Source organism: Cervus canadensis, chromosome 1, assembly GCF_019320065.1.
Source record: "Cervus canadensis isolate Bull #8, Minnesota chromosome 1, ASM1932006v1, whole genome shotgun sequence".
NCBI classification, from domain to species: domain Eukaryota; kingdom Metazoa; phylum Chordata; class Mammalia; order Artiodactyla; family Cervidae; genus Cervus; species Cervus canadensis.
The window spans coordinates 66,538,426-66,558,118 of record NC_057386.1 but is presented as its reverse complement, the minus strand read 5'-3'; the positions used below and the strand labels follow the sequence as shown (position 1 = coordinate 66,558,118).

At 35.7% G+C, this 19,693-nt stretch overlaps 2 protein-coding genes across 5 annotated transcripts in view; both read right to left on the bottom strand.

Annotated features, from left to right (window-relative positions):
* The window catches only part of LRBA (LPS responsive beige-like anchor protein), a 725,807-nt gene that overhangs the window by 162,886 nt on the left and 543,228 nt on the right, over positions 1 to 19,693 (bottom strand). For all 4 annotated transcript variants that reach the window (XM_043484720.1, XM_043484733.1, XM_043484732.1 and 1 more), the window contains exons 45-46: positions 15,871 to 16,011; positions 14,707 to 14,826 (exon numbers count right to left, since the gene is read on the bottom strand). In XM_043484720.1, the coding sequence (XP_043340655.1) occupies positions 14,707 to 14,826; positions 15,871 to 16,011 (261 nt within the window). The remainder of the gene's footprint in view (positions 1 to 14,706; positions 14,827 to 15,870; positions 16,012 to 19,693) is intronic.
* LOC122451829 (pre-mRNA-splicing factor SPF27) lies at positions 9,373 to 10,259 on the bottom strand. Its single transcript, XM_043484804.1, has one exon. It carries the CDS (start codon positions 10,233 to 10,235, stop codon positions 9,558 to 9,560), a length of 678 nt encoding a protein of 225 aa, XP_043340739.1. The 5' UTR covers positions 10,236 to 10,259; the 3' UTR covers positions 9,373 to 9,557.

Sequence of the window (19,693 nt, the reverse complement as noted above, 5' to 3'; positions counted from 1 at the left end):
TCAAAACTGAAATAAGAACAAAGATGCTACTTCACAACTGAAGTTCAGTATTTTTTTCCTTTTTGTTAAAATATGAAATCCTGACAGGTCAAATATAAGCGTGACAGCAAGGTAACTAATTTAATGTGTACTGCTTTGGGGACACTGATGGTTAAAGAAAAGATGTGAAAGCAAAAGTTTAGACTATATACTGTCTATTCAACTTACTGGTCACATGGTTTTAATTTAACTTTTCTAACCCTTGAAAGTGTAGTCACTCAGTCGTGTCTGACTCTTTGCAACCCCATGAACTGTAGCCCACCAGGCTCCTGTGTCCATGGAATTCTCTTGGCAAGTACACTGGAGTGGATTGCCTTTCCCTTCTCCAGAGGATTTTCTCAAACTAGGCATCAAACCTGTGTCTCCCACACTGCCAGCAGATTCTTTATCGTCTGAGTCACCAGGGCAGCCTTAGTTACCTCAAGTGCCATTTCTAAAGCACAGGGTTATTTTGAGGCTAATATGAGATAATATAGAATTCTACAAGGACAAATGATCTTACTATTATTATTATTATCATCATTAATATGCCCCTGGTAACAATCCCAAATTAGAGACTTGACTTGCCTGATTCTTAAAGCCAACAGGTAACTCAGTGATAACAGACATTCTTAAAAGCATTTAACATAATCCTAAGGGCATTTAACAAAGTTTACTTAAATATGACCACAAAAGTATTTGAGACTTAATACTTCCTACTAAATAGCTATCACATTTAAAACAGATTTATTTACTTTTACTAACAAAGACAGCATAGCTTCACATGTCTCATTTTATGATGAATACTCTCAATACTTTATAGCATTTTCCTGCTTTCAAACACATTTTTTTCACCTGCAGATTTGGACTGGACATCTTCACTGTATCTTTTGCTGTTTCAGATGCTTATCTTCCAGGACAGTGTAATTTGGGGAGAGATAATGGACATTAATGATGCAAATAATAGGTAAGCAGTGACTGCCAGAAGATGGAAATAAAACGTTCACCATAAATCTTTTCTGGAGCAAGTTATAAAATATATACATATTGCTTTAAGTATGGGGAAGAACAGTTAACACCACTATCTGAAATATATTAATGAACAATTTATATTTTTCCACTGAACAAAAACATAAGACACTAATTCAAAAAACAAACTACAGTTGACTTGTGTACATTTTTATAATTCAGGAAGATAGGAACATTTTCTAAGTGCTTAAAAAAAGTTTTTTTTCTGTCTAGTATGTAAGTAGCTTAAGAAGAAAAATATTCAGTTTCTCAAGTACTTTTTGTCAAAGAATAACAAGAACAAAAAGATGGTTCATTGTAGACACAAGAGTACAAAGTTCAATAAGAAAAAAATATTAGTACATAGGTATATCATCTAACTTACTGATGCGTGAAAAAGAAAAGGGTTAAAAAGATGTGGTTAAATTAACAAATCTATAAGCTATGTACAAAAACAAGGATGAACAAAAATACAGTTCAGTTAGAGTGTGTGTGTTCTACATTGTTACAAGAGAAGTAAGACAGCTTGAGCTCACTCTAATGTGGATGTGAAACAGAGAGAGATCGAAAGAGAGAGACTGCCAAAAAAACAGAAAAGAAGGAAGAGAGAAAGAGAGGGAGAGGGAGAAGGAGGAAAAAGAGAGGGGGAGAGAGAGAGAGGGAGAAGGAAGAGGCAGAATGAAGAGACAGCAAGAAGAAGAGGGAGGGAGATAAGGAGGAAGGGAGGGAGGGAGATATATGCATCAGAAATGTACAAAGGATGTCTAGAAAAGGGTAAGATTCTAATTTTACTTTCTTTTAGCATTATTAAAATTCTGAATTATTTAAAAGTTTGTTTGAAAACAGGACAAATAGATGAAGAAAATAAAACTATCAAGTCACCCTAAGTTAAGCTTTTTCTCTTAACAAATACTCCAAGAAATACATATCCAGCAATTATGTTCTACTAACTGTAGCTAAACATTTTCTTATAAATGGCTCTAACGCTGATGCTATCAGCATCTGTGGAATGTATTATGGTAGAAGACATGCTGATAGAGGAGAAAAGAAACCTAACTTATCTTTAGATCACAGCCCCTGGGGTTTCTGAAGTAGTAGAGGGCAAGTCAAAGGTCTCATGTTTAACAAATCTCACAGCACACACACAAGACTATTTTCTGATCATCTCTATTTTGTATTATTACTTCTAATGAACAGATACACATTTAATACCTTTAAGGGTTATTAAAGCTAAAACCAATTCTGTATAATATTACTGATGGCCATTTATTTTTAAAATACTATTTAGTAAACTCCTAGGATTTAATCGCATTCTATTTAAGTATGGAATATGCTGTACTGATCTTACTGATTTCATAACAATAAAATTTTGCATTCATCACTAATGATAAACAGAAAGTTGTAAGATACATTTTTAAATTGAATATCCAAGATACGGTCAGTAGCAAGATGCCATTATGGACTTCTTTTGTAAAGCTACGTGAGTAAAAACTCAGTGTGCCTTAATTGTTAAAACTGTAGGAAACTGAAGTATTAACAACTCTTGGTCAGCAGATGATATTCAACTACCAGTTCTCCTGTGCAGAGATAAGCCTGTCCTAAAACATGAGATGTCGGGAGCCCTAGTGAAGTATCTACCCACTGCATTTTGCTGTGCCCTTCTGGTGGAAATGGCCAGACACTCTCCTTTTTCTCCTCAAATGACCTATCTATCCCACGCTTTTTCACTGACACCTCTTTTCTTGATATATTTATATCTACTCATTCATTCATTCAAACAATATTTATTGATTTCTAACTAAATGCAAGGCATTGTTCTAAATGTTGAGGTTACCAAGTGAACAAAACAGAAAGTCCCCACCTTCACAGAGCTCTAGCTATGGAGATATGAAATAAACAAACTAATATATGTATCATGTCAAATGGTGGCAAGCACTATGTTAAAAAAAAGAAAGGCAAGATAAAGGGATAGAAAATGATGGTGGTTGGGCAGTGTTATTTCAGAGAGAGAGTTCAGGCAAATCCACTCTGAGGAGGTGACATTTGAGCAGAGACCTGAATGAAAAATAAGTAAATAAATTGGAAAAGTGGTTGTGGCAGAGAGAACATTACATGCAAAGCCACCAAAACAGGAGTAGGCTTGGCACTTTTGAAGAGGAACCACAACAAAGGCAATGAGGCTACAGTACAGTAAAAGACATGAGTCATCAGTGAAGCAATGGAACAACACAGGGCTACAGTAAGAACCTGAATTCTGGTCTGAGCTAGATAAGTGGTTACTGGATGGATGTGAGCACAGGATATGATCTGACTTAAAAAACAAAAAGATTATTCTTGATGCTGTATGGAGAAAACCTCACATGGGGAGCAGGTGAAGTGAGAATTTACAGCCACTTGCGCAAGGGTCCTAGTGATGGACGTGGTGATACATGTCAGGTTCTACACATATTCTGCGGGTTGATTAGATGAGCAATGAGATGTGTGTGTGTCTGGGAGGAACAAAGATTCCAAGGTTTCTAAAGGGCTGAGCAAACTTGGTAAACAGTGCTATCTTTCACTGGGATGGCAAAGGCGGGTACTGAACGGGAGTTTTTCTTCAGGGTGGGAAGGAGAGTAAGAGGGAAGTACAGAGTTTGATATTGGACATGTTCAGTGTAAAACATCTCTAAACATACACATAGCTCAAAGGGAACTAGATACACAGATCTAGAATTCAGGGGAGAGCCGAGAGGTGAGGTGTGATCACCCAGGGAGCAAATGTGAACACAAAAGACATCTAAAGACAAGACAAAAGGTACGCCAGTAATTTACGGTGTGAAAACAAGATAATCCAGTAAAGAGATGGAGAAAAGAAGATAGTCAAGAGAAGGTAGGTGGCTCCTTCACCAAGCAAAGGAAATGTTATGAGGAAAATGAATCAATTAATTGTGTCAATAAAAATGCAGATCAAGTACCACAAGAACTGAAAATCTGCATTTGATAACATGTAAAGATTGCCCGGAGAAATATCAATAACCTCAGAGATGCAGATGACACCACCCTAACGGCAGAAAGCAAAAGAGGAATTAAAGAGCCTCTTGTTGAAGGTGAAAGAGGAGAGTGAAACAGCTGGCTTGAAACTCAACATTAAAAAAACGAAGATCATGGCATCCAGTTCCATCACTTCAGGCAAAGAGATGGCAAAGCAATGGAAACAGCAACAGACGTTATTTTCTTGGGCTCCAAAATCACTGCAGGCAGTGACTGCAACCATGAAATTAAAAGACGATGGCTCCTTGGAACAAAAGTTATGAAAAACTTAGAGTATTAAAAAGCAGACATATTACTTTGCTGACAAAGGTCTGTATAGTCTAAGTTATGGTTTTTCTAGTAGTCATGTATGGATGTGAAAGCTGGACAATAAAGAAGACAGAGCACCAAAGAATTGACGCCTTCAAACTGTGGTGTTGGAGAAGACTCTTGAGACTCCCTTGGACAGCAAGGATCAAACCAGTCAATCCTAAAGGAAACCCACCCTGAATACTCATTGGAAGGACTGACGAAGCTGAAGCTACAACACTTGGGCCACCTGATGCGAAGAGCTGACTCACTGGAAAAGACCCTGATGCTGGGAAAGATTGAAGGCAGGAGGAAAAGGGGGTAACAGAGGACAAGATGCTTGGATGGCATCACTGACTCAATGCACATAAGCTTCAGCAAACTCCGGGAGATGGTGAAGGACAGGAAAGCCTGGCATGCTGCAGTCCATGGGTCACAAAGAGTCAGACACAACTAAGCGACTGAGCAACAACAACAAGGCTGCTCATCAGTGATTCTGACAAGACTGATGTTGATAACGCGGTGGAGAAGAAAGCTTGATTCGAGTGGGCTTGGAAGATGGCAGGAGCTAAGTGGAGATCAAGAGACGAGACAATTGTTTTGAGGGAGTTCAAGATAAGCATCACCTAATATTTCTTCTCCTACAGGCCTATGACACTATTCTGAAGTGGGTGATAGTATTCTGGTTATTCCAAAAATATATCTATGTGTCAAAACTGAATTCACGCGTTTGATCTATGCATCAGCTTCAATATAATTCATAGAATAATTATTTATCTAGGCACAGTCTAAAGAATCATCTTTATGCCTCCCATCCCTTAACAGTCAACTAGGTGCCAAACCCTGGTGAATTACTTTTAACTTATCCCCTGAACTCATCTCCTTAGCTCTTCAACAGTTGAGGCTCTTATCGTCTTTACTTTTAACTGTCATAGCCTCTTAATATCTCTCCCCACATCTAAATTCTCATCCATTTATCCCATTCCATGGGTCTATTTTCCATACTGCTGCCAAAGCACTTTCTTTTTATAATAGAGATAATTAGTGCAAAATCGTAAATGAATCCTCATAGGCTAAAGCAGGGGATAGGAAAGTATAGCCCAGGGTCAAGAAACTGCAACTTGTTTAATAAATGAAATTTTATAGCAACAAAGTCTGTATACATGTAGTCTTGTACTCCAGTGGTAGAGTTGAGTAGCTTGCCAGCGATCCCATGGACTGAGAAATGAAAAGTATCTTCATATTACTTAGGGTCTTCATACCAGACCACAGTTGCCTTTCAGTGTTTTTCCCTTTCTATGGTTCCTGCATACTAAGGACATAAGACCAATCAGCAGGCAAACAAGCATTCCCCAATGTACTAAGTATTTTCTCTGAATTTTGTTTGTGTCATTTTCCTTGCTCAGAATACACTTTATCAAAGCATTAATTTAATAATCTTTAATTTAGGGCCTACTATATTCCAGGCACAGTTTTAAGCACTAGGGATAAACCAATGAGCAAACAGTCCAAAGTCATGCTCTTATGGAGCTCGTGTTAATAATAAACAGTAAGGACACGCATGTCAGGTGGTAAGTGACTAAAGAAACACAGTGCTGAGAAATGAGTTAACTGCACGGGCTGAGGGACATACTTTTAAATAAAGAGGACAGAGAAGGCTTTCCTAAGAAGGTGATAACCTGAGCAAAGACTTGAAATGGCTGAAAAATTAATCCTGAAGGGTATCTGCAGGGATTTTTCAGGTGAAATGAAAAGCAAACGCTTTGGGTGGAGTTTGTGAGGAATAGCTAGGAGGTCCCATTTAGCTAAAACAGAGTGGACAAGGGGGCAAATGGTACAAAGTGGTCAAGGTGTAACAGGATTTTGGAGAGGAGGGGTAGTCACTGTAGGGTCTTACACTGCAAGGACTTTAGCTTTTACTCACAACCAGGAAACCATTTATTAAGAGGGGGAAGCTGAGAAGAGCAGGCTTAAGGGAACGAAGATCAGGGATTTGGTTCTGAATGTGTTACACACGGGAGGGAGATCATAAGGAGCAAGTCAGAGATCAGGAGAAAGGTACATGCTAGAGATGTAAATCTGGGAGATAGGAGACTCTCTCACAACCTTTAAGATACAACTCGAATACCGCTTACCCTATGAAGTCATTCACAGCCCACTTCCTCCAGGAAGAATTAATTCCATTTTGTTTATATCTTATTTTTTTTGACAATTTATTTTACTGTTTTCAATTAACTATTTCTTTGTAATCTTTTATTTATTTATTTTTAAATTTAATTTATTTTAATTGGAGGCTAATTACTTTATAATATTGTATTGGTTTTGCAATACATTGACACGAACCACCCATGGGTGTACATGTGTTCCCTATCCTGAACCCCCCGCTCCCCTCCCTCCCCATCCCATCCCTCTGGGTCATCCCAGTGCACCAGCCCCGAGCACCCTGTATATCTTACTATAGTACTTATAACTGTCTAGCTTGTATTAAAACATAGTTTTATGTATATCTGTTGTTCTCACCTGGAGATATGTGACATAAAGAACTGTTTATTTTATCCTTTTAATACTAAATGCTCTGTACTATCACATACATTTTTATATGATGAAATTATCAATAAATACTGGCTTAACTAAATGTGTTTGCGGGGAGTTGAATTCACCTGTCATAGGAAGTTTTCTGACTCAAGGCAGGGAGCTAGATCACTGCTCCCTAACTAAATTCTCTACATACACGTCCAAGTCAAACTTCATTTCTCTCTCATCTTAGGAGACAAATCAGTCACCAAATCCTAACCGTTCTCATCTTCTAAGTGTGTCTCAAATTCACCCACATTTCTCTAGTAACATTGCCGGGAATGAGTCAAGCCTCCATTGCCTCTCACCCCATTACTTACTGTTACTTACTTACTGTTTCCACTCCTGCTCATGGTGTAATACATGTTCAAACACCAATCACAGTGATTACCAAAACCACCACATCCCCTCTGCCTGACGCTTTCCAGCATTCCCCTGCTACCCCCGGGATAAAGTCCAACCTCTTTACCAAAGCTCATGAGGTACCTCACAACAGGCCGTGGCTTGCCTCTTTCCTCTCCCTTCTCTTCACGTCTGATCTCGTCTCCACGAAGCAGAGAGCCTTTATCACACTGAATTGCTGAGATGCTCTTATTGTCAGCATTCCCTTTAGTGCACAAGTTTCCTGAAGGCAACTCTGTCTCATTTGGTGCTGTATCACAACCAGGGCATAAACTTCAAAATAAGAACTTGAGACATAAATGCTGTCTTAGGATTCTACCAGACTTCTTATTATCCTATTAACTTTTAGCGCAGGTTATTTTAAGATATATTTTTGTACTAAATTCTGAGCTCCTAGAAAAGTGTCACCAATAATCTCCATTTTAGATCCACTTACTCCTGTTCCCACTCCGAAACTATGAACCTAAGTGACATTTATGACTCCTTCCACTTTTCAGCCCTGATTTGTCAATCACTTCTATAGGAGAGAAGAAAAAGATTTCAAACTGCAGCAAGTCAGATGGTATTTAATCATTACATTAAATTTATCGACACTAAAAGTGCCTGAAATGAGTATGCTGCCTGGAGAGAGGGAGGGAAATCAGTGGCAATGAACTACCTAGAAAAGCTTAGCTTTCTGCCTAAATGTTCAGATGTGATTGCCTTATGGAATTGATGTGAGCTTTACGAGTCTTAGTTGCTCCACAAAACCTGGTCATAATGGTTCAGGCTGAAGACAGTAATCTATTTTGCACCTCAGTTTCTAAACGTACGTGTTTTTTTAAGACTTGAAACGCAAGCTCTCGCTGCGAGATTTTAAATTACTCTTTATACAGAGATGATTTTCCAAACCAATTTTAGCACTTTCTATCTCAGCCCTCAAGATTAGCTACTATTGCTACTACCTGTCCGTTCATATTTAGATGCAGTACACCATCAGAAACACCACTGCTCAAAGAGGATGAAGGAAATCTTCCTTCTATAAGCAGAAAGCTATCTCTCCGTGGGATGCTGAAACAATGCCCTAAGTTTGCACTGCCCAATGGGGAAGCCACTAATTATAGTGGCCATTAAACACTTCAAATATGGTTAGTCCAAAGACAGACTTGTTGTAAATATAAAACACACACCAGATCTCAAAGAAGACTTAGTATATTAAAAAAAAAAAGAATGCAAAATATCTAATCAATAATTTTATATTGATTACATGTTGAAATAAAAATATTTTGGGTGTATCAGGTTGAATATATTCTTAAAATCAACTTCACATAATCCTTTTGACTTTTTAACATGTGACTACAAGAAAATCTAAAATTACATATGTGATCATAATTATGATTGACGTTACATTTCTATTGGACAGTGTGGTAAGCCTAGAGAACTGACCAACACTTCTGAACTTTTTATCCAAACTGAATAAAAAGTATCATTGAGGGTCAGATCTGAAATGGATCCACCAATGATGCATAGAAACACAAAAGATATCCCCAATTTAAAAATGGTCAAACATGCTAAAAGTGAAAGACTGCTTTAGTAACATCTAATAATGTCTCTTTCTTCTCTGAAATAAATGAGAGTATTTTAATCTTTATTTCTTAGGAGTAGCCTTTATTTTTCAGTAAAACTATTCTCTAAGTATTAGCATAATGCAAGAAACAGGAACCCTAAGATATCATAGTGATAATTCACCTTTAGGGAAAAAAGTTAAGTACTAGAAATGTTATCATGTTATTCTTTTTTCTGAAAAACTTTAAATAAACCATCTACCTCACAATATCTCATTTTTATAAAACCTCATGGAAACATTAGAGAATGTATATTAATCCAGCAAGGTATACTTTAGAATCCACTCAATACAATGATTCCTACCACCCACTCACATACTTCACTATCCTCTCTTTACTGTTTAACATATCCCTTAGTATTTCTAAAAACTCTAACAAGACAACACAAATAAAGATCAGACTATAATTAATATTCCATCTGAAATACAACATCTTTTTTTTTTTTTTTTCCATGTTGAAGTTTTTTATTTTGCTAAAATGTACAAACAGAATACAACTATCCACATTTTACGGTTTCTAAACATATAACCACTGATGGCTTCCAAAAGATGCTGATGTTCTTCATAGTTAAGATGCTTGATGTTCTGTGAAAGCCCAACGTACCTTCCACTCTACCCACCAAGCCAGTCTACTTCAGAAGTCCTGCCGTATGTTTTCTTTGTTTGCCTCTCCGTGTTGCTGCTTCATTTGAAAGAGCTCATTTTCTAATTGTACAATAGTCCTTTCAATCTCATAATTCTTACTGACCAGGGATACCCAGGTTGACTCCATTTCTCTTAATTTAGATCCAGCTGTGAGTTGCATGTTCTTTCGTTGCCAGTTTAAGTCTTGAATGTGTTTCCTTAACTTCTGAAGCTCTTTCTGTGCGTGCTCAATCATATGAACTAGATTTTCATTATACACTTTCCAGGCATTGCATCCATGCTGGGACATTAGTTCCAAATTCTCAATTCGGACTGCCTGATGCTCTAACTGCGCCATAGAATTGTTTACGCACTCTTGCCATGCAGTGATGTCATTTTTTTGACCGGAGGAAGGGGCTGGAAGTTCATATCGTTTCATACTGAGCAATTCAATTGGTTGTCGAGCAGCCAGTCTTTCAAATTCATTTCTCATTATGTCTGTCTCAAAAGCAGAATAATCTGGGGCCGTCAGGTAGCTTAGATAGTTCTTCGTAGGTCGGTATCTACGAGTTTCCTCCTCCACCAACGCCGCAGCCGCTTCGCGAACACCAGGCGCTTCGTAACCCTGATCAAAATACGGCAGCGCATCCACCACAACCTCCCCAGCCACCAAACCAGTGCCCGCCATCCTTAGGTTCACTGGAGCTTTCTAAGTCTCTGAAATACAACATCATATCTTAATGAAATGTTTATACCATCATAGTGATTTAAATGTGCTTTAATACATTCATTCTTACACATTAATTATAATAATTTAACATGCTTTATGAAGTGCTAGAATGTAACATGAAGAGGCAAGATCAAAAAGTAAAATATAAAAAGAGACATGATTAAATCCCTCTTCAATTACAGAAGGACAAACTATAAGGAGGCTCTTTAAACAGCCTATTAATATAACCAATGTAACCACAGAAAATTAGAAATACCAAAAAAAAGAAAATTAGAGATACCAAGGGAACATTTCATGCAAAGATGGGTTCAATAAAGGACAGAAATGGTACAGACCTAACAGAAGTAGAAGATATTAAGAAGAGGTGGCAAGAATACAAAGAAGAACTGGACAAAAAAGAGCTTCATGACCCAGATAATCACGATGGTGTGATAACTCACTAGAGCCGGACATCCTGGAATGTGAAGTCAAGTGGGCCTTAGGAAGCATCACTATGAACAAAGCTAGTGGAGGTGATGCAAATCCAGCTGAGCTATTTCAAATCCTAAAAGATGATGCTGTGAAAGTGCTGTACTCAATTATGTCAGCAAATTTGGAAAACTCAGCAGAGGCCACAGAACTGGAATAGGTCAGTTTTCATTCCAATCACAAAGAAGGTGAAGGCCAAAGAATGCTCAAACTATCACACAATTGCAGTCATCTCACACGCTAGCAAAGTAATGCTCAAAATTCTCCAAGCCAGGCTTCAACAATACGTGAACTGTGAACGTCCAGATGTTCAAGCTGTTTTTAGAAAAGGCAGAGGAACAAGAGATCAAATTGCCAACATCTCCTGGATCATCAAAAAAGCAAGAGAGTTCCAGAAAAACATCTATTTCTGCTTTATTGACTATGCCAAAGCCTTTGACTGTGTGGATCACAATAAACTGTAGAAAATTCTGAAAGAGATGGGCATACCAGACCACCTGACCTTGAGAAACATGTATGCAGGTCAGGAAGCAATAGTCAGAACTGGACATGGAACAACAGACTGGTTCCAAATAGCAAAAGGAGTACATCAAAGATGTATATGGTCACTGTGCTTATTTAACTTATATGCAGAGTACATCATGAGAAAAGCTGGGCTGGATGAGGCACAAGTTGGAATCAAAGTTGCCGGGAGAAGTATCAATAACCTCACAGATGCAGATGACACCACCCTTATGGCAGAAAGTGAAGAACAACTAAAGAGCCTCTTGATGAAAGTGAAAGAGGAGAGTCAAAAAGTTGGCTTAAAGCTCAACATTCAGAAAACTAAGATCATGGCCTCTGGTCCTATCACTTCATGGCAAATAGATGGGGAAACAGTGGAAACAGTGGCTGACTTTATTTTTCTGGGCTCCAAAATCACTGTAGATGGTGATTGCAGCCATGAAATTAAAAGACACTTACTCCTTAGAAGGAAAGTAATGACCAACCTAGATAGCATATTAGAAAGCAGAGACATTACTTTGTCCTCACAGGTCTATCTAGTCAAGGTTATGATTTTTCTAGTAGTCATGTATGGATGTGAGAGTTGGACTATAAAGAAAGCTGAGCACTGAAGAATTGATGCTTTTGAACTGTGGTGTTGGAGAAGACTCGAGAGTCCCTTGGACTGCAAGGAGATCCAACCAGTCTATCCTAAAGGAGATCAGTCCTGGGTGTTCATTGGTAGGACTGATGTTGAAGCTGAAACTCCAATACTTTGGCCACCTGATGTGAAGAGCTGACTCATTTGAAAAGACCCTGATGCTGGGAAAGATTGAGGGCAGTTGGAAAAGGGGACGACAGAGGATGAGATGGTTGGATGGCATCACCAACTCAATGGACATGGGTTTGGGTGGACTCCAGGAGTTGGTGATGGACAGAGAGGCCTGGCATGCTGCGGTTCATGGGGTCACAAAGAGTCACACACCACTGAGTGAGTGAACTGAACCATACATTGTATACTTTACAAAGTATTATATTTAGAAGCATACTAAGTTGTAGGGTCCAAATTACCTGGCTATCAATATAGAAAATGGAGTAATTTATCAATGTCCTATCTATCTCACAGATATTTTATGGTTTAAAAAGAAAAAGAAAATTAGGAAAATATACATATTGGTTGGAAGAGCAAGTTTCACCCTTGGTTTCACCCAAGGCAGTCCTGAAGAAAATTTCTGTGCATCTGAACATAAGGACATGGTAGTTAAGAATAAAACAGTATTTCTAACCAGGCTCCTATCAACCTGACACTTGGAATTTTTAAATCTACTTTTTAAAAAACTTTTCCCAGGATTCCCCTGGTGGTCCAGCAGTTAAGACTTTGCCTCCCAAAGCAGGGGGTGTGGGTTTGATCCCTGGTTGGGGAGTTAAGATCTCACATGCTCCATGGCTAAAAAAACCACAATATAAAACAGAAGCAATACTATAATAAATTCAGCAAAGACTTGAAACAATCAATGGTACACATTAAAAAAGAATCTTAAAAAACAACACAACTTCTCCCTTATCCTTGTACTCTACTTCTTCATTTAGATGCCCTATATAACTAGGCTAGGAAGCTAAAAGTCAAGTAGCACAATAGCAAGAACTGAAATTCTAGTAGTTTTTTAGTAATTGGGGCTGTTTTTATCAAAGTCTGCTGGGACATTCAAACAGAAGCAAAATGAATTTGAGTCATTATTTATGAAGAAACAAGAGTAAGTAGAAAAATAAGGAAAGAGAAAGGTAAAGTTCATATGGTTTTGGGGGACTTGTGTTTTTAATGCTATAGCTCTTTTGTGTGGATTTATTTTTTATTACAAGTGAGGTATTTTAAAGAAAATCTTTGGAAAAATGGAACCAGACATGCACTAATTAAAGAAACATCAGCGAAAAAGGCCAAGATTTAGGAGAAAGAGACAATAAAACCACAAATATCGACCACGTATCTCCTTTCCAAAAAAGCATTAAGTAGGAATGTCTACTACAGAGAGGTAGAAATTTGAAAATATCCACTACCTCTATTACACAGTAGAAAAGAATTCAAATTTATGATTTCATTATTGTTTATATTTCTACTACCAAACTTAAGTATGAGGTTATAATTTGGTCAAGATGCTTTAAAAAAAAAAAAAGAGGGAATCTAGAAATTCAGAAAAATTTTTAGTTAAGTCTTCAGTTTGATAACAGAAAGTCAGTCTTATCAATGTTTTCATATGTCTGTATCTCTTATGTCTCAAAGAGCTCATTAATGACATAGTTCGAGATTAGAAGTAGAAACAATTACTAAATCTGTTAATAATTGATCTGTTAATCAGAATAATAATATTCTGATTAACTGCTATCTAATTATCCATTGATAATTATCCTGTTTCCATTAATGATTCTTGAGGAAGATGATATATAATTTCAAGAGTATTCCAGAGTACATTATTTGTGATATCAAATTCCTATAGATGTTCCAACATAAAAGATTATTTCTGCGTATGATGAATCTTCTTCAATAAAATACCTTGGATATAAGCAAATGTTTACTCTATGGTAAGATACAGTATGTGAACACATTTTATAGACTGTAATGTAACACACCAAAAATAAGATGAAATTATCATTTTAATGAAATTTTTAAAAGTGCTCTATAGTAACATAAACATAAGTAATGCAACTTTTCTTCTTTAAACCCAGATATTTCTCATATTACTTATCATATAATTATACATATAATTATTTATATAAAAGTCAGTTCTTTATGATGCCATAAGGAACTTCACAACTACAGACAAATCTCATTTTACTCAACTGCATCTACACAGTATCTTTCAGAAAGAACACTATGTCACGAAAATAAAATACAGTACTTCTGAGGTTAGAAGCAAAAATAAGTGTTATATTAGCTTCTGTGCCAAGTTTTTGATCTTTTTATAGTACTGAACATACATATAGATAGAGGAACTCATTTCCTGTATATAATAATGCAATTCTATACCAAGCAGAGTCAGGTATGCATTTAGAACCAGCATCAGGTAAAATATGATTACCTTAAGAACAGAGACAGGAAATTGCTAAAGTCAAATGAAATACGTTAAGTCTGAGATCTTTCTCACAGTATATTTCTGACTGTATTAATTTTATTCATTGATTTTGGAATTCCACTGAGCATGCTGCCTTACATACATACTACTGTATTTTTCCTTTAAAAAAGATTCCAAGAAGGAAGGAAAACAACTGTTCCACAATTAGAGAGAAAGAGGAGACATTCAGACAGACAAAAACAGACAGGAGACAGAGAGATAGAAATCATTTACAGTAGTTCTGGACCATTTAACTAAGGTCTCATCCTTTGAGGCTCATCTTTAGTAAATAAGGCTGTACCGCAAAAGAGAAATTCATTCAGTAAGAAACACACTGGAAGTAACAACTGTAAAATGAAACAGTTCTGTACCTTAATATCCGATGTATCACGCTGACTGTTTCGCCAAGCTCTGGAAATTGAGGAAAAAGTTCGATCTGCATGATCAAATTTCCCTCCTTGTAAATTTAGGAAATAAGTTGTGAAGGGCTCCTAAAAAAATAAGCAATTTAAAAACTCCATATGCATATGTTTTCTCATGGACAAAAATGTGGTTTTATAAATCTTTATATTTAAATACATTAAATAGACACTTAATGTATGTTAATGATAGACATTAGCCAGTATTATGTCCTAGGCACAGACTGATAATTATACCTAAACTATTACATTAAGGTTCTCAAATTGTTTCAGAAGTATTTCCAAAATTTGGTATTTTCTATATTTTTTAGACTCCTTTCCTTTTCAAGAACAATTTATTAATAACATTCAGACATAAATTAAGACTGCATTTTTCTTCATAGTACAAAGAAATAGTCCAATATATAATTTTCCTATTGTTATGGCTCAATATTTAATTTATGATTAAGAAAAGAAAAATGTTTGGAAGATTTAAAAGCCTCCTCATAGTTAAAGAACACTTAAACACATATTAGTGGATAATTGCTCGAAATTAGCTAAGCACTATAAATTACCTCTAGGATTTATGTCTGCCTGTACCTTTCTAACAAGCTTAAATTAATGATGTGCTGCTAATGCTTTCCCAAAGAAATTACTTTCTTGTAGATGAATCACCTTCCAATTTTACAGAAACACTTCTGGCTTAACCAATATGTTATCAATACACAGCAGTCTTGGTGTAACTTACAAACACACTTATTCCACTTGGGGCAACTGAAGTTTTCAAGATATAAGAATATATGTCTGTGTTAAGGGAATCTTAGTTTTTATTTTAATAGACTACATTTGAAAATAACATATGTTGCAATTCAGAGTCTGCTAAGTTATCAACTATTTGAAGAGGCAAATTTAAGGGAAAAATTCACACAATTCCCGTGTGATACATTTGTATGGCCATTCTGCAGTAACATGTACCATACAGACCAAATGGAATACAGGGATATTTATATAATTAAAGCTTCAATCACTGAAAAAAATTTCACCCTTCAAAAACGATGCCGATGATTTTTCATCAGTGCATATTCTCCACAACATTGAATTTACTTATCCATGGCTTATTATTCAAATCGAACTTACTATTCTTAGCAGCCATGCAAGAACAAAACTTGCCGTTGAGTAATGAGTACCATAGTGGAACTTTGGAACTTGATCATCTTCCCAGGACTCATAACGCTCTGCAAAGAATGCTGCTCTTTTTGGATTCAAAGCTCCTATTGGCTGCCAATAGAGAGGAGAAAAAAAAGAAACCCACATAAATGTAATCATCCTTTATTTCTTTATCTCTTCAAATATTATCCTATTAGCAAGTGTGAAAGTGAATTAAAAATACGTACTATTTAAAGCAGTGCTACAGTCACAGAGTGGATGGCAACACAAGTTTAACTTCCAATGCACATTAAATATATACATATAAGTGAAGGGAGAAACCTGTCATTTCTCAATAAGTTGGTTTCATTTGAATAAAAGTTTAATCAGCCCAGAACAAGCATTTTCACAAAGATAATTACATGAAGTGAGTATTAGCTATATGATACTTTGGAAAGCACCTCTAAAATCCTACTTAATTCATCAGAAGCAGCAACCAGAAACAAAATCTTGAAGCTAAGGGATTAACATATCACAGACGCTGAGAAGATGGAACAAAATTTGAGGAGGTAGGGGGTGAGGAGAAGTGCAAGAAAGGGACTGCATGAAAAAGATTAAATGAAAATCTAGGATTTTCTACTAGCATGAGTAAAACCAGAATTCAGAAGATAAAAACATGTCTGTATGAAAAAATTTTTTAAATATGTACTATAAATAGAATATTAGACAGGTTATGAGCTTGTACTAGAAAACAATATATTGCAGCCAAGGTCCCCAAAGCAGCATGGCCAAGTGAAGAAGAGTCTGCACTTACTGGAGTAATAACGGTACCCAGTAAGAAGGTTGTTTTGTAAAATAAGATGAGTAAGTACATAGAGGGACAAACCATGCCTGACAACAGTCAATGAATGTTCTTATTTTTAAGGTAATTTTCTAGCATTGGGGTAAAGTCTGAATAAAACAATAGCCTATAAGCCCTCAGAAGATTGACTGGCATAGGATAAGAGCTTAATAAGTGTTAGCTGGTATCATTACTGTTGTTGTTGTAATTCAGGGAACACATGAACTCCATTAAACAGAAGGCAAAAAGCAAACTTTTGTGTGATCATGCACACATACATCTTCTTCAGGAAGATACAAAGAGATTTCCAGATTCACAAAGGGGTTTAAGGCCTTAAAGAACAAGAAACAATTCATTCTCATAAAATAATCCAATCTCCAGAAAATCTCTATTCTTTATGTAAAATATAAATACCAATACACCAAAAAATATGCAAGATTACTTTCTTTAATAAAAAATCTATCAATTAGCAACTCCTCATTTATATGAGAAAGAAAATATCTGACCATTTATGGGAGAAATATTAAGCTGAAATTTAAAATACTGGTTTTAAAATAGATGTATTCAGAAATATTCTATTGAAAATGAAACAATGTTAAACGAGTTTTAAAACTGCTTTTCATGTTAAAAAGTAATTTTAAGCAACATTTTAAATGATCATTTTGGCCATCTTTCTCAAATTGTTAACTATTTTTTCAAAACTGCAATTTATTGCTCATACCTTTCATTCTCTTCAATAGGACAGTTCTAATCAACATTTTATTTTAAGCCATTTTTTTCCTTTACAAGTAAAATTTAAAAAAACCTTTAGGTGATTATTATTTTAAATCAGTATCACAGTATACCAATTTAAAATGCCATTTTTAAAGCATTAGTTTCTGTACAAAAGAATTAAGTCTGATTTACTAAATTTATGCCAGTTAAAAATGGAACCGACTCCAAGAAATCTTTGTTACAGAACCAATTTGGAATGCCTTTAAATGTATTTTGGTTGTTGTCCCTGAAGACTGAGCCATGCAAAAGGAAAGAAAGAAGAAATAAAATCACTGGAAGACAAATTATGTGAATTAAAAATAAAATCAATGCTCTGTTTGTATGATTCTGCAGCATATTAAGTATTCACTTTATCTGCTCCTATTTTTATTACTCTCCAAATGAGTACACCCCCCAAATCAATAGTTATAGAATCACGTTTCTTGAATATAATGCTAAAACCAATTAGGATTGATTTCACTAGCATTTGAAAAAAAATGGCACTGTGCAGAGATCCATATAGGTAGAACCCACAGTATTGATTCTGGCTGTTATTGTTACAGTTGGTTTCTGAAGCCTGCTACAGGACAGCTATCAAGACATACCACATTTATTTGCAAACATATAAAAAGGAAGTCCCCAAATAAAAGAAGGTTAAAAAAAAAATAAGACCAGTGGAGCTGTGCAATGACAATGATACACTATCAGCTTACTCAGAGAAGTTACAGTGGGAATACACACATTGAATTATACATTACGCGAAAGCGCTGATTTATTGTGGTAATAACATCCACCTCATTAAAAGATTCTGCTTTGCTGCAGTCGGAAGGCTACATATTGTTTACTGCTATAAATTAATGGCAGTGCAAAGAAGACTGTGGAACGGTCCTAACAATAGATCTGTAATGACAGTGCTGTATATCACAGCTTCCTCAGTAGCTTCATAATAAAATGGAGACAATGTATTGAGCTAATACATTCTACCATGCTGGCCCATATTTTTCTGACAACTGCTTTAAAAGATGAGCTGAATCCAACTATGTTATAATGCTGCGAAACATTTAATGAAGAAAGAGTCATACACCAAAGTGCATCAGAGAATTTTTAAAACACTGTCTAAATCAGCATTTCAAGATGTTTATTCATCTCTGCAAAGAACTAAAAGCAAATGCTGATGGCTCCTCTTATACAGTATATTACGAGTAACAAATGGAGGGCAATTCTGGAAGATGCCTAGTATTATCAGCCTACAAAAAGCTCTCTGTACAACTTAACTGTAAAAGCTTGACCAGATTATTTTTCAAAATCAGCAAATTGATTAAAGGAAGAAAAAGAATACTGGCAATTTGAAATGGTCATAACTTCTTGAAAAAAATCAATAAAAAATAAGTATTGATTAGAGAGGTATAACTCAAGTTCATAACCAGGTAAACATAAATAGCCCCAGGATACAAAAAATAATTTTAAACACTACAAAAAGCTAACAAATAGAACTATATAACTATATACATATTTTTAAAATTACTTTATTTTTTATTGAAGAATAATTGCTTTACAGAATTTATTTTTTCTGTCAAACCTCAACATGAATCAGCCATAGGTATATATATATATATATCCCCTCCTTTTTGAACCTCCCTCCTACCTCCCTCCCCATCCCACCCCTCTAGGTTGATACAGAGGCCCTGTTTGAGTTAATATTTAAATCTACAAAATAAAAAATGAACCTCGATCACAACAAGATGAAAAAGTGGTTAAAATAAAACAGAATGATTTAGAGGTTCAGAATACCAACATAAAGTATTTATACTTAAAAATTGCAAATAAGAACTTGGATTAAAATAGGAAAAGGCAAATGAAAGAAAAAAGAATACCAGGACTCTTGAAAACGTATAAATAGCAAAACAAAACAAAACAAATTCTACTACCATAGGATATATTATTAATCTCACAAATAGCAAAATTGCCAACTGTGGTAGACTCATAAGTATTCTATTTTTCTTGTCTGATACCTTTCAGAACAATAAATGCAAAGCAGAACTTTCTAAATCAGGTTTTTAAGCATATCACAACAAAATAATTTCGTTACCTTTTCTGAGAAGTAATTTTGCTAATTATTAGAGATTGAAAAATACTGCATATAAAGTACCCAATTCAGTGCTTGGCATAGAGTATGTTATTTGTAATAATAACTATTGCTATTTCCAGCTTATTTGACCA